Source organism: Macrotis lagotis, chromosome 1 (genome assembly GCF_037893015.1).
Source record: "Macrotis lagotis isolate mMagLag1 chromosome 1, bilby.v1.9.chrom.fasta, whole genome shotgun sequence".
NCBI lineage: Eukaryota > Metazoa > Chordata > Mammalia > Peramelemorphia > Peramelidae > Macrotis > Macrotis lagotis.
Genome location: NC_133658.1, coordinates 50,361,000 through 50,373,764, shown reverse-complemented (window position 1 = coordinate 50,373,764; position 12,765 = coordinate 50,361,000). Strand labels below are relative to the sequence as shown.

At 41.3% G+C, this 12,765-nt stretch overlaps 1 protein-coding gene across 1 annotated transcript in view; it reads left to right on the top strand.

The window, feature by feature from the left end:
* Positions 1–9,402, top strand: part of SPIRE2 (spire type actin nucleation factor 2) — a 74,039-nt gene extending 64,637 nt beyond the window's left edge. The window contains 6 exon segments of the mRNA XM_074213236.1: positions 237–364; positions 2,613–2,747; positions 2,856–2,923; positions 4,991–5,018; positions 5,818–5,933; positions 6,361–9,402. Coding sequence (XP_074069337.1) covers positions 237–364; positions 2,613–2,747; positions 2,856–2,923; positions 4,991–5,018; positions 5,818–5,933; positions 6,361–6,583 — 698 coding nt within the window. The 3' untranslated portion in view covers positions 6,584–9,402.
* The last annotated feature ends 3,363 nt before the right edge of the window (positions 9,403–12,765 follow it).

Here is a 12,765-nt window from a genome sequence, read left to right as displayed (position 1 = left end):
TGCTCCTTTAGAGCAAACCTTCCCTGAAGATTAGGACTGTCTTTTACCTCTTTGTATCCCCAGGGTTTAGTACCCCTGCCTCGTGCTTGTTAGGCCTTTAACGTTTATTTGATTGGGAGAGACAGAAACCCTACAGAGGGTAGCAGGAGGGGTTCTGAGCTGTTCATCATTTAAGCCCAGGAAGGAATTAGGGATGTTCTTCCTGTTCTGACTAGCAGATCTCAACTCTTTTCTAGGTCCATTTCCTCTTAACTACCAGACCCACATGGAATTCAGTTCCCCTGCCCATAGCAACCTTGACTCTGTAGAGGAAAGACCAGAGGGCACTTCATCCTTGGACAGTCACTCTAAACACCTGTGGTTGGTGAGTAGCAGATCCTGCTGGCTCATTGACCATTACATGGCCAAGAGCGAAAGTTTCTATTAGAGGCCAATAATAATTGGACACAGCTAAGGATTTCAAAATTCTGGGCTTGAGGTCCTTTAACTGCTGTCTACCTCAGTTTCCTCATCTATGAAATAGAGATAAAAATAGAACCGATCTCTCAGGGTTGTTAAAGATTGAATGAGATAGATAATATTTGTAAAGTATACTGTTTGCTACTTTTTACTGATTGTGTTAATAAAAATAATAGTAATGATAATTATCATTGTCATCTAAATGCTCTGATTCTTTCTATCTACATGATAGATATTGCTGGGGTATGGTTTGGGGAGGTGGATCCCATAATCCTTGCATGAATGTATAGGAAAGCGTATATCCCAGAAGGTATTTCTCATGTCACCTGCCCTGTGTAGCCAACTTTATCTTATGGGCAGAGCCTTTGCTGCCATCTGCTGGGAAGATTTGGTACTGCTGTTCGAAAGAGTGTCATAGGCAAATGTCCAGAGTTAGTGAGGTCAGGAGAAGGCATAATAATGTTGGGTTTGGGCTGGGTACCCTGATCCTTCTCTTAATCTTCTGACTTGGGGACCTTCTATCCAAGTGGACACTTGTTAGCTATGTGTCAAATGTATTACTTGTAATAAACTCACTGGGGCAGCTAGAGCACTGGCCCTGGAGTCGGGAGGACCTGAGGTGACCTCAGGCACTTAATAATCACCTAGCTGTGTGGCCTTGGGCAAGCCACTTAACCCCATTCCCTTGCAAAGACCTTAAAAAAAAGAAAGAATCATTTCCTTCACAGCTGTCTTGCTTGGCTACTCCATTGTGGATCTCATTGGAGAGCAGAAGATGCAAAGTATTCATTGCTTTCATCCAATTATTTATTCATCTTACTTATTTGTTTGTTCCCTATATCAGCTCTTCAGTTCAGAAATCCAAGGGAAAGAGTAAGGACAAACTTGTGGACAGACAAAAGATTTGGCTAATGAATAGATTAATGCCATGAGGAAGAATAAGGTCCTAGAAGTAATGATATCTAGGCTCTGAACCTAAGTAACGGAATTGATTGTAATGCCCTTTGATAGAAATAAAGAAGAGATGGGGTAAGTTTGTGGGAAGGAGTCTAATGAATTCAGTCTTGGACATGTTAGTGTGAGATGCCTGCATTCAGGACAATCAGATCAAAGTGACACTTGGTGATTTGGGACTTGGCTGAGTCTATACATTCATAGCATGGAGATGATAATTAAACCCCTGGGAAATAAGATACATAGTTGACAGCAAATTTTCTTTGATAATAATGGAAGGTGTCAATTGGGGTTGGCGAGTATTATTAAAGGAAGCTTCATGAAGCAGGTAGGATTTGAGATGGGCTGTAAAGGATTTGTAAGCTTCAGAGAGGCACAAAAAGAAAGAAAAGGGTATTTGTAGTAAGAGAAACAGGATGGACAGTGGGACCAATGAGAAGACTGACTTGATTGGAACAGAGTCCCTATTAGAGCATGGTAGCAAGTAAGGATGAAAATAATTCCTGAATATTGAGAAGAGTAGTTGGGACATGATTCAGTATATGAAGAATGCATAATCCTAAATGCCCAATCACTGTGACATCTATGATTTTGAGTGAAATCTTACTCCAGACTCAAAGTACAATTCATTCTACATCTACATGAAGAATTTTGCTAAATACTACAATTAATCACAGAGCAGAATCCTGCAGTAGTAGATACCACCATTTAGAAGAAAGGGGGAAGGATGAGATGGCAAAATCAGCAAATTGAACCGATGGTTCTCTCTTCTGTAGACTCCCTAGGAACTACTAAGACCAGCTATACTTACCACCACCTTCCCCAATTGAACCTTTGCAGAGCTTCCTTCAATGTCCTTCATCTTCCATGAGCAAGTTGAGTTCCACCATGAACAACTCATTCTCCCCAACCTTGTTTCCTTTTTCCCCTTACAACTGAAATTCATTTGATTCCTGGGTATTTGGGTTAGGTCTTAGGAAAAAAGCAAGGGAAAATAAAGTTTTAAGTTCTCTAGTAATAGGGACCCAGTTTAGGTTCTCAGTAGGTACATGAAATTAAATGGTATTTAGAAAGTTCAGCATTACTGTCCAAAATAGATTTCAAGAGAGAAGAGACTGCTTAGTCCTCCACAAAAAAATTTGGATTTCATTCCAAAGATATTGGAGCTATTTAACCCACCTTTCCATTCCCAATCTTAGGAATTCAGCCATCCAGTGGAGAGCCTAGCTCTGACTGTAGAGGAGGTGATCAATGTGCGACGGGTGCTGGTAAAGGCTGAGATGGAAAAATTTTTACAGAATAAAGAGCTTTATAATAGCCTGAAGAAAGGGAAGGTAAGATGTGACCCCCTCAATTTCAATAACCCTAATATTGCTGAGCAGATCTCAAAGCAGGTTAATTTTTTTATTTTTAATTTTGCTTATTTTTTTTTTAACTTGCAGATCTGCTGCTGCTGTAGAACCAAGTTCCCCCTATTCTCCTGGCCAGCTACTTGCCTCTTTTGTAAAAGGTGAGCCTTTGACCACTGAGTGGTCTTGGGGTACAAAAAAAGATGTATTTATTAGGAGTTATTTATTATACTACCCCCAACTACTAATAAATACAAGACCATAGATTTAGAATTGAAAATAGACCAGAGGGGTGGCTAGGTGGCACAGTGGATAGAGCACCTGCCCTGGAGTCAGGAATACCTGAGTTCAAATCTGGCCTCAGACACTTAATAATGACCTAGCTGTGTGATCTTGGGTAAGCCCTTAACCCTATTGCCTTGCAAAAAAAAAAAAAAAGAAAGAAAAGAAAAGAAAAGAAAAAAGAAAAACAGACCAGAAAGGTCATCTCCTGCTTCACAATGAAGCATGGCACTTGGAGAGAAAGTTTTGTACACCTTAAAGTGGTGTGCTAATATTAATAACAATGTCATCTATTCCAACCTCTGAATTTTATATATAAAGAGACAGAAGCTAAAGGGTTAAATGACGACCTATGTGAAGTTGGATTTCTACCTAGATTTGACTGCAAATTGGGTGTTCTTTCCACCGTATTCAAAAGCTGGATCTGGATAGTGTCTTTGAGATTGCCTTTGTTTGGGGATATGACATCCCTGCTTCATCAAGATCTTAGGAAAGTCAATTGTCGCAGTGGATAGAGCACCGGCCTTGGAGTCAGGAACCTGGGTTCAAATCCGACCTCAGACACTTAATACTTATCTATCTGTGGGGCCTTGGGCAATCCACTTAAACCCATTGCCTTCAAAAATCTAAAAAAAAAAAGTCAATTGTTAATTTTCTTGTCTGGAGAGAGAGAGAGAGAGAGAGAGAGAGAGAGAGAGAGAGAGAGAGAGAAACTAAAAAAAAAAAGATGATGACTGAAGAAGCAGCAAAATGTGGTGGAAAGAACTTTGTATTTAGAGTCAGAAGTCCTGACTTCTTGGAGAAGTCCTGACCTTGGAGACTACTTGCAAGTGATTTTTCCTTCCTGGGACTTAGACTACTTCCTCCAATGCTTTCCTTTTAACCTTTGTAACTCTCCTTAATTACTAATGCTTTTCACTCTAGAAGAGTTCTCTAATCCTGTGAGATTCCTATTTGTCAAAGCTATAATGTGAATTGCCTCAACTGTAAAATGAAGGACTTGGAGTAAATGACCTCTAAGATTCCTTCCAGTTTGAAATTCATGGTCCTCTTGGCCTTTGACAGGATTGACTTCAGGTTCCACTGCAGTGGGGACTATTCAAGGCTCCCTCAAATAAGGGGTTCAATATGATGTTGCAGAAAAAGGCCAAGAGCTGCAGATTGATTATATAAGTAATTTAATAATCAAAAAAGGTACTCCCATTGGGACAGTGACCAGATAAAATAATTTGAATTTCCACAAAGACCCTCCCCCCAAAAAAAACTCACATGGAAATTAAAGAAATCAGACAAATGGAGGAGGAATTAATGTAGTTTGGTTAATATTTGGGGTTTACTCTTCTTATTCTGGGGCTTAGTCTGCTTGGGATCTGTGAATCCTGGATGCCCTTTCAGTGCTGGTTGGGTTAAGAGTATCCTGCTAGGCTTCCAACTAGTCACTATTGTCATGCCCCAATCAGAATGTCTTATTTTGAGTTTCATTAACTTTGATTTGCATTATTTGTAGCTTTCATTGATAGAGACTCCACACTTTTATTATTATGGCTTTCTCCAATAGAATCTTTTGCAAGAAAACTTACATTATTCATGACTTTTACTACTTAGGGAATACACATTATCTGAGAATTCTTCTAGAGTGAGAATCATTAATAATTAGGGAGAATAGACAAAGATTGAGGAGAAAGTATCAGAGGAAATAGTCTAAGGGTATATCCAGAAGTACTGAAAGGTATTTTGAAGTGAGAACAAGTAAGAAGAGAGCAGAACCCTGTACAAATAAAGTAAAAATAACAGATTTGCAATGGAGTGGAGATCTGATTGAAAATGGGGTGGGAAGGATATGAAAGATGAGCTGATTCAAGGGAACTTGGGAAGAAGGGATTTTGTTTGATTTCCGCTGCATGGTATCGTTCTTTAAAACATCCTTCCCTTTTTTCTGTTTTCAGAGCTGTATGCACCTCCTGTAGCATAAAGGTAAGAGGGGCAAACCTGAACCCTTAAGCAGGGTTTCTAGAGCTTTGGGAGCATCCCTGGTTGTAGTAGGCATGGTCAGACCACCTGACTTGAGGGGTTAAATGTTGGGGCAGTGGGGTAGATTCGTTTCATTTTGGATAGTACCACTCTCCAGAAGATGTTTAGAATCTAAAAACTAGAAGGGATGCAGGAGCCATTGAAATCAGTTTTAAGAATAACCTATTGAAAGGCTGCTTTTAGTCTGAAGTGCTGATGGGGAAGCATTGTGCCACAGTCTTTCTTCCTAAGTATCTTCAGAGTGGGCAGTTTACAGCATAATATACTATATATATGGATTAATGGTAGGGTTATCAAACTCACATTGTCATATAGGTACCTTTGATAGCTAGATGTCATATAAATAGACAAGAATAAAATATTTGAAAAATTGCATTACAGTAACTTTTTGGTGGTAATAACAGGAGGAATTAGGCAAGGCCTCTTTACAGAGGTAAAACAAGCAAAGGGTTAGAGGAACTGAAGGAGAAAAGGGTGTGGATTGAGGCCTGAAGACCCAACTCTTCAAAAGCATGAAAATAGAATGTGAAATGTTGTATACAGTGAAATTCAGGCAAGTTTGGCTAGTTAAGAAGGGATTTAAATGTCAAATTGAAGGGTTTTTATTTTATTCTAGAAACAATAAGGATCTAGAACCATTTAAGAAGGACAGTGCTACGCTAGCCTTTCTTCATGCCAGTGATTTTACCCAAGGTCAAGATGCTCTCCGCAATCTTACTCTCCTTTGTATTTTGTGTTGCAGATAAAGATGCCTTCTAAGAAGTTTGCACATATTCCCGTTTACACATTGGGCTTTGAGAGCCCTCAAAAGGCTGTGACTGCCAAAGCCATGATGACTCGGAGAAGAGATGTCTTCCAGTGAGTTTTTTCTATTGATCCCCTTAGCATGAAGATCCAAGAATTAGCCCCAGGAACGGTACATGAAAAGGTTATTGCCCCAACTCACATTAAAAACTAAAGAAAACCTCAAGGCAGTTATTTCAGAATTGGGAAAAGTATTGGGGAAATACTAATAGTTAAGACGGAAGTCACTTTTGGTCTCAGTGGGAAATCTAGCTAAGCACCATTAAGCTCCTAGTGAGGAAGAAACACTGCTTAGATGAACTTTTCTAGATTCAAAATCATATGGAGCAATCACTTCCTAGATTGAAGGAAGTACCTTTTGTTCTAAGAGCATTCCAACTCTCCTAATCCGACCCCCTTCAAGAGCATCTGAAGTTCTCCCTTTCTCCCTTCAAAAACCCCACTCATACTTTCCCTACCCTTCCATTCTTTTACTCCACAGGTCCCTGCAAGGGACAAAATGGCATAGCATAGAAGAAGAGTTCCCTCACATCTATGCCCACGGATGCATCCTGAAGGACGTCTGCAGTGACTGCACTGGCTTTGTAGTGGATGTGGTCAGTTCCAGCAGGAAGAGTGTGGATGTCCTCAATACCACACCCCGGAGAGGCCGCCAGACTCAGTCCCTCTACATCCCTAATACCAGCACTGCTTGGGACAAGTGATGGATCTTCTGGGTTCCCTCTCACCCCCAGAGCCCCACCTTACTCACTGTCCATCCTGATGATTAACAGGCCTGGGGTCCTCAAGCACTCCCCCTGGGCATGATGATGATGATGATGAGGAGGAGGAGGAGGAGGAGGAGGAGAATATGAGGAGAAGAAGAGGAAGAAGAGGCATGGTTTTCCAGCACTACTCTGCTCTCGTCATCGAGCTTCCAGTTGTACTATTCTGGGACCCAAGTCCATCTCTTGGTCAAACTGGAATGGAATTCAGTCATAAGAAACATGCCCATAACCATCCCCCTCCCCCCAGCACAGCTCTCCCACTTAACACCACCTCTAAAATGCCCTCTGAGTTGTGCATGTAAATATATACATATATAGATACCTTTATATAATATATTCACAGTCTATATATTTATATACATTGTTTACTGGGATCTAAGAGATCTTTTAGGGTAAGGGCTTGCCCAGAGGCACTCGGGATTCCCAGGCATTTCTATGGCAGAGGCTGAATCTGAGACTCTTCTGAAGGTCCATGAGAAAGAACATGGTCCTCTCTATTGCAGTGGGCAGTGGTTGAAGAATAAAGGGAGAGATGGATTTTGTTGAGTCTGGATTAGGAAGGGAGGATAAATCAGGGATAAGAGCAGAAAAATTGGAGTAGAGATTTTTGGCAACTCTACAGCAAACCTAGCAGTCAACTGATAACTTTGCTATTTCCTCAGTTTTCTTATTCAAAACAGGCATGGGGTCAATGAAACAAGGAGATGATTTCTATATCCGAGATGAGTCCTGGGCTAAGAAATCTTCCTTCTGTTTGGGGGTGAATTAAGCCTGAATGTCTCTATTTTGGTTTAGACCTGATAGAGGACAGAAGACCTTAGTAAATGATGGTTGAGTTCCACTGAGATTCCTATGTGAAGCTAAATGAGCAGTCCTTGGTCCCCATAGTCTAGAATGTCTTGGCTTTTTCAGGGCTATATTGGGGGTGGGGTGAGGAGATACCTTGAGGTATACACAGAGAATTAGAGGCAAAGTGAAGTATGGTTAACAGTTGGTTCTATCCAACCCTTCTTGTGCTTCCTCTCTTCCACTCTCATTGACACCTTTCCTGCTCAGGAGGCTTCCAGAACTTCTTTAAGAATGCTCTCTTCCAGATCAACTTCCCTTTGTCTGTTCTGCCAAGGATAGGGCAGAATGGCAGAGCAACAAAAATGAATGATTTTGGGACGCTGGGACATGCAATCATCCACAATGCTAAAATTAAAATAATTCTTTGTCTCCTCACATATCTACATATTCATGGCTCAAAAAAATAGAGCCTTAGTTATCAGAATTCTAATTTTGCTTCTTTCTCTTCCATTCAGGCTCTTTTATGTCTCATACCTTCCCTTCATACATCTGTCCCTTATTGCCTCAAAACCACTCTCCTCTCCCCTTTGCCCTTCCTCTTGAGTGCTATACAACAGGAGGGAATGCATTGATAATTAAGATTCTGTCAGTCACTGGGGTGACTGGCAAAGGAAACAGAACTGGCCAATTCATTCTACAGGGATCTGGGCCAAGTCCTGTGTCTCAGTAGGAAAAATGGATGATTGGGGAGGTTTAGCTCAGCATACACCTGTTGGAGAAGGGATGGGATGACTGCCATACCTCTTGGCGTCTTCTCTTTCAATCTGACCACGTGATTGTCTAGCAGGCCATGTTGTCTTCCAGGCATCTTGATGCCTCTCGTTTTGACAAAGAAATGGGTATCCACCCTCAACCCAAGTTAGATACAGGGTTTGGTCAATGTATCCTAGAAAGATTGTCAAATGCCCTTCTCTGCATGTTTAGCCCCATGGTTCAGCCCCAGTATGAGGGGAAATTCTCAAGAGCTTCCCAGGGAAGCATTTCTAGGGCCAATCCCAGACCTTGGGATTTGTCAGGAGAGCCTGAACTAAATGACTAGAACTCTAATGTCTGCCTGAAGAGTCTGCATTTTAAATCAAGGGGCACTTCCATCTCCCCTTGGACCATCATCTACTGGCTCATCTGAAGTTCTCCTGCCTCCTCTCCCTCTTCCCCCTGGCTCTCCATCACATAAACATGAACATCAGTGTCCACGCAGTGCCCAACATGGTGAATATCAGAACCTCAGCAGTATCTTCAAAGCCAGAGGGCAGTGCAAAAGGAATAGACTGTAAAGACTGGCCCGTTGGGATCCTCCCCCTCTGTACATAGGATTGTTTCCAGTGTAATAAAAGTTTTATTTGGCTTAAGCCACACCAGCTGCTTCATGAAGATTCCAATTCCTGGGCAGTAGGTTCTGGAATTTTTGGAAAAACCATGCAATTTCCTTTTCTTTCAGGATATACACCACAGAATAAATCATGCAGGTAGGCTGTAGCATGTCCTCCAGTGGGATTAGGACTGCTCTCCTCAAAATTTAGCCCAGGATATTATTGGCTGGAGTCAAATACCTGTGACTGAGCCAAGAAGACCTGGCATCTAATCATTCCAATGTCCCAAGCATTGTGCTCCTGGACAAGTCCCTTAACCTCCACACTGGAATGTAAGCACCCTGAAGGCAGGGATTTTTTGTCTTTTTGTATCCCCGGTGCCCCAGGAACAATGTCAGCTTTTTAAAAACATGCTTGTTGACAGATTGCCTGATCCATGAGTTGTTTGGTTTTTTTTTTGTTGGTTTTTTTTTTGCCCAAGGCCACACAGCTAGGTAATTATTAAGTGTCTGAGCCAGGATTTGAACCCAGGTACTCCTGACTCCAGGGCCGGTGCTCTATCCCACTGCGCCACCTAGCTGCCCCCATGAGTTCTAATATTAGACTTTCTTGAATTAAGAGGAAACCAAGATTAAAAAAACAACCCCCCCCCCCCCATGTGTATGCCAGAACCTTGGAAATAAAAGTATCAATGACATAGAAATAAAGCCCTAGAATTCTAGAGATGGAAAGGTTTACTAAATGTAGTCAGTTGCCAAAATGCAGAAGCTGCATCTCTAGCAGCTGCTCTGCCAAGGAGAGGGGAGAAATGCTCACCTAGGTTGGGATTTGCCTAAATGTTTTTCCACACTGTTACTTGGGATGGTAGACGTTTAGAAAAAAAAAACTGCTCCCTCTAGTCGTCTCTTCTAATCATTGCAGTCGTCTTAAGGATGATTAAAATGAGCCACCCCTGACTCATGACCCAAGTGGAAGATTTTTTAAAAAGTTTTTTGAGGGTAATCAGGATTAACTGACTTGCCCAAGGTTACACAGCTAGTGTCAAGTGTCTGAGGCTGGATCTGAACTCAGTTCTTCCTGACTTCAGGGCCAGTTATTTATCCATTGCTTCATCCAGCTGCCCCTGGAAGATATTTTAGATAAGAGTTGCAAAATCATCTCACTTGGAATTGCTGAATATCAGGCAAAATCTGCCTGTCCCTGACTTATCGAATTTGGAAGTCTTGGGTTTTTTTTGTTTTTTTTTTTAGGTTTTTGCAAGGCAAATGGGGTTAAGTGGCTTGCCCAAGATCACACAGCTAGGTAATCATTAAGTATCTGAGGTTAGAGTTGAACCCAGGTACTCTTGACTCCAGGACCGGTGCTTTATCCACTACACCACCAGCTGCCCAATTTGGAACTCTTGAGAGGAGGATAGGGATGATCTCCCTTCATTTGCTACCACATTTCTCCAAAAATAAGTCAATTTTTGCTCCAATTTTTGCCTTACCACTTATTTTCAGGGGATGTCTAGGGATAGGCACTCATTCCTACTGGGAGTAATTATTTGATCTATTCTTCTGTCCACAAGGAAGTTCTTCATGCCTATAGCATAGAGAGCTGACTGAATTTAAATTAAATTGACCCACTTCTTATAACTGTTTGTGAGCCTCAGACTTTTTTGGTTTCAATATAAATGTGTGAAAGACATCCAATCTTATATGTCTTACCCTTAGTGATGTTTAGAAGTGGCACTTTGTTTCCATTCGGCCTTATTCTTAGGTTGTCATTTCTCTAATTGGTCAATTGGCAATGTTTCAAGTTATTTGTTTACACAGGCCTTTACTTCTTGTCCAAAGGTGCTGCTTGGGGATTTACAAAAATTTAATTATAATTTATATTATTTATTTTAAGCATAATTTCAATATTTATTTATATTTCAATATTAATATTATTTTATAGTTTAATACAGTTTTTGTATGTTGCAACAGACTACTGAATGTGTCCATCTGACTGATGTTATTAACTGGGGCTTATTTCGTGGGGTGGGGTAGGGATTATATTATGAGCATCCTGGGGGAAAAAAATCTTATTTTTGGGAAAAGACAGTATTGCAATGCTTAGAAGAGGACTAGCATTGTTTCAGATGGAGATTTTAGGTTCATAAGAAACCTATGCTCCCAGTGAATTCTATACAGGAACACTGCTTGGTAATAAGCAGGTTTCTTCTAGCCCAGTTATTCAAATTCTTCCAAGTTCAGCTCAATGAAGATGAGAATAGAGGGAAACACTAGAGCAGAGATTTTTAAAAAATTTTTTTAATTTAAGGCAATGGGTTAAGTGATTTGCCCAAGGTCACACAGCTAGGCAATTAAGTGTCTGAGGTCATATTTGAACTCAGGTCCTCCTGACTCCAGGGCCGGTGCTCTATCCACTGCACCACCTAGCTGCCCCCTGGAGTAGAGATTCTTAAACTTTTTCATCTACAAACCATTGTGCAGGATGCCATGGGTTACCCATACCCTGTTTGTAACCATTAAAAAAAATTCCTAGGGGCAGTTAGGAGGAGCAATGGATAGAGCACCACTTTTGAAGGCAAGAGACTTCAAATCCAGCATCAGATACTTAGTGACTGTTTTACCCTGGACAAGTCATGTAACCCCAATTGCTTCAACAAACAAAAAAAGAAAAGGAGAGAAAAGAAAAGTAAATCCCTTAGGTTAACGGTTATAGTATTGAGTACTGAAATAGGAATCAGGAGAGCTCTGCCACAGACTAGCTGACTGACCTTGGGCATGTCATGGCCTGGTTGGGCTTCAGCCTCTTCTTCCAGCCCATCCAGGTCTTACAATCTAGGATCTATCAAGTTCTCCATGTCTATCCCCAAGAAGTTTGGTGTGTTTTTTGTTTTAATCATGTATAACCTGGATGTTGGATCCTAGCCTCTGCCAACGAGACTGGACTCCTGTCATCAAGATTCTCAATAATTGATACTTTTCTGGGTTCACTTTGCCCCCCTTCTCCATTAAAAAAAAAACTCTGAGAAGTTTCTCTATTTTAGCTTGAGTCCAATGTATTCAACTGATTTATTGAACCTCTGGGGACTGGAGGGTGCAAGAACTTTTAAAACTTCCTTTTAAAGAGGACTCCCAGGTCAATGGTCTTCTCTTTTCCCATTGGACTTTGCCCACCACCCCCTTTTCAACTTCCTTCTATGAGCTATTTTCTACCATTAGATTATAAACTCCTTGAAGGCAAGGACTTTCTTTTTTTGTATTCCAATGCTTAGAATAGTGCCTAGGTAGCTAGGTGGAGAGAGCACTGGTCTTGGAATCAAGAGGACAGAAGTTTGAATCTGGCCTCAGACACTTGACACTTACTAGCTATGTGACCTTGGGCAAGTCACTTCATCCTGATTGCCTCACATCCAGGGCCATCTCCAGTTGTCCTGACTCACATCTGGCCTCTGGATCCAAAAGACCACGGAGGAGAAAGTGAGGCTGGTGACTCAGCATAGCACCCCCTCACTCAAATCCAGTTCATATGGTTGTCATGGCATCACCTCCCCTGATGTCAGTCATGGTCTTCAAGACCAAAGGACAAACATCATCATCAGTAGGCACTAATATAGGTTTATTGATTGATTCCCTACCAAACCAAGACTCCCATTGGCAATGAAACAAAAACATTTATTCATAATGGAACAAAAACAAGAGAAAGTGCTTGACTCCACTTCGGGGAAAGCATCATCATTCCCCTTCCTCCCAATACTCCCAATTCCACGAAGGGAAGTCTGAACAAAGGTCATTCTATAACCGATGGTGAGGAGGGTGCTGTTTGGAAACCTATGAAGGCAGTCTTGGCATTCAATTTGAGTTATCTTGTTCTCTTGTTTATGGGGAAGTTTCTCTGTTTTTCTAATCATCTCCATGGCTCCAAAATGTGCCCCTATTCCTGGAGTGGATGTTCTTTTCTTTTGCT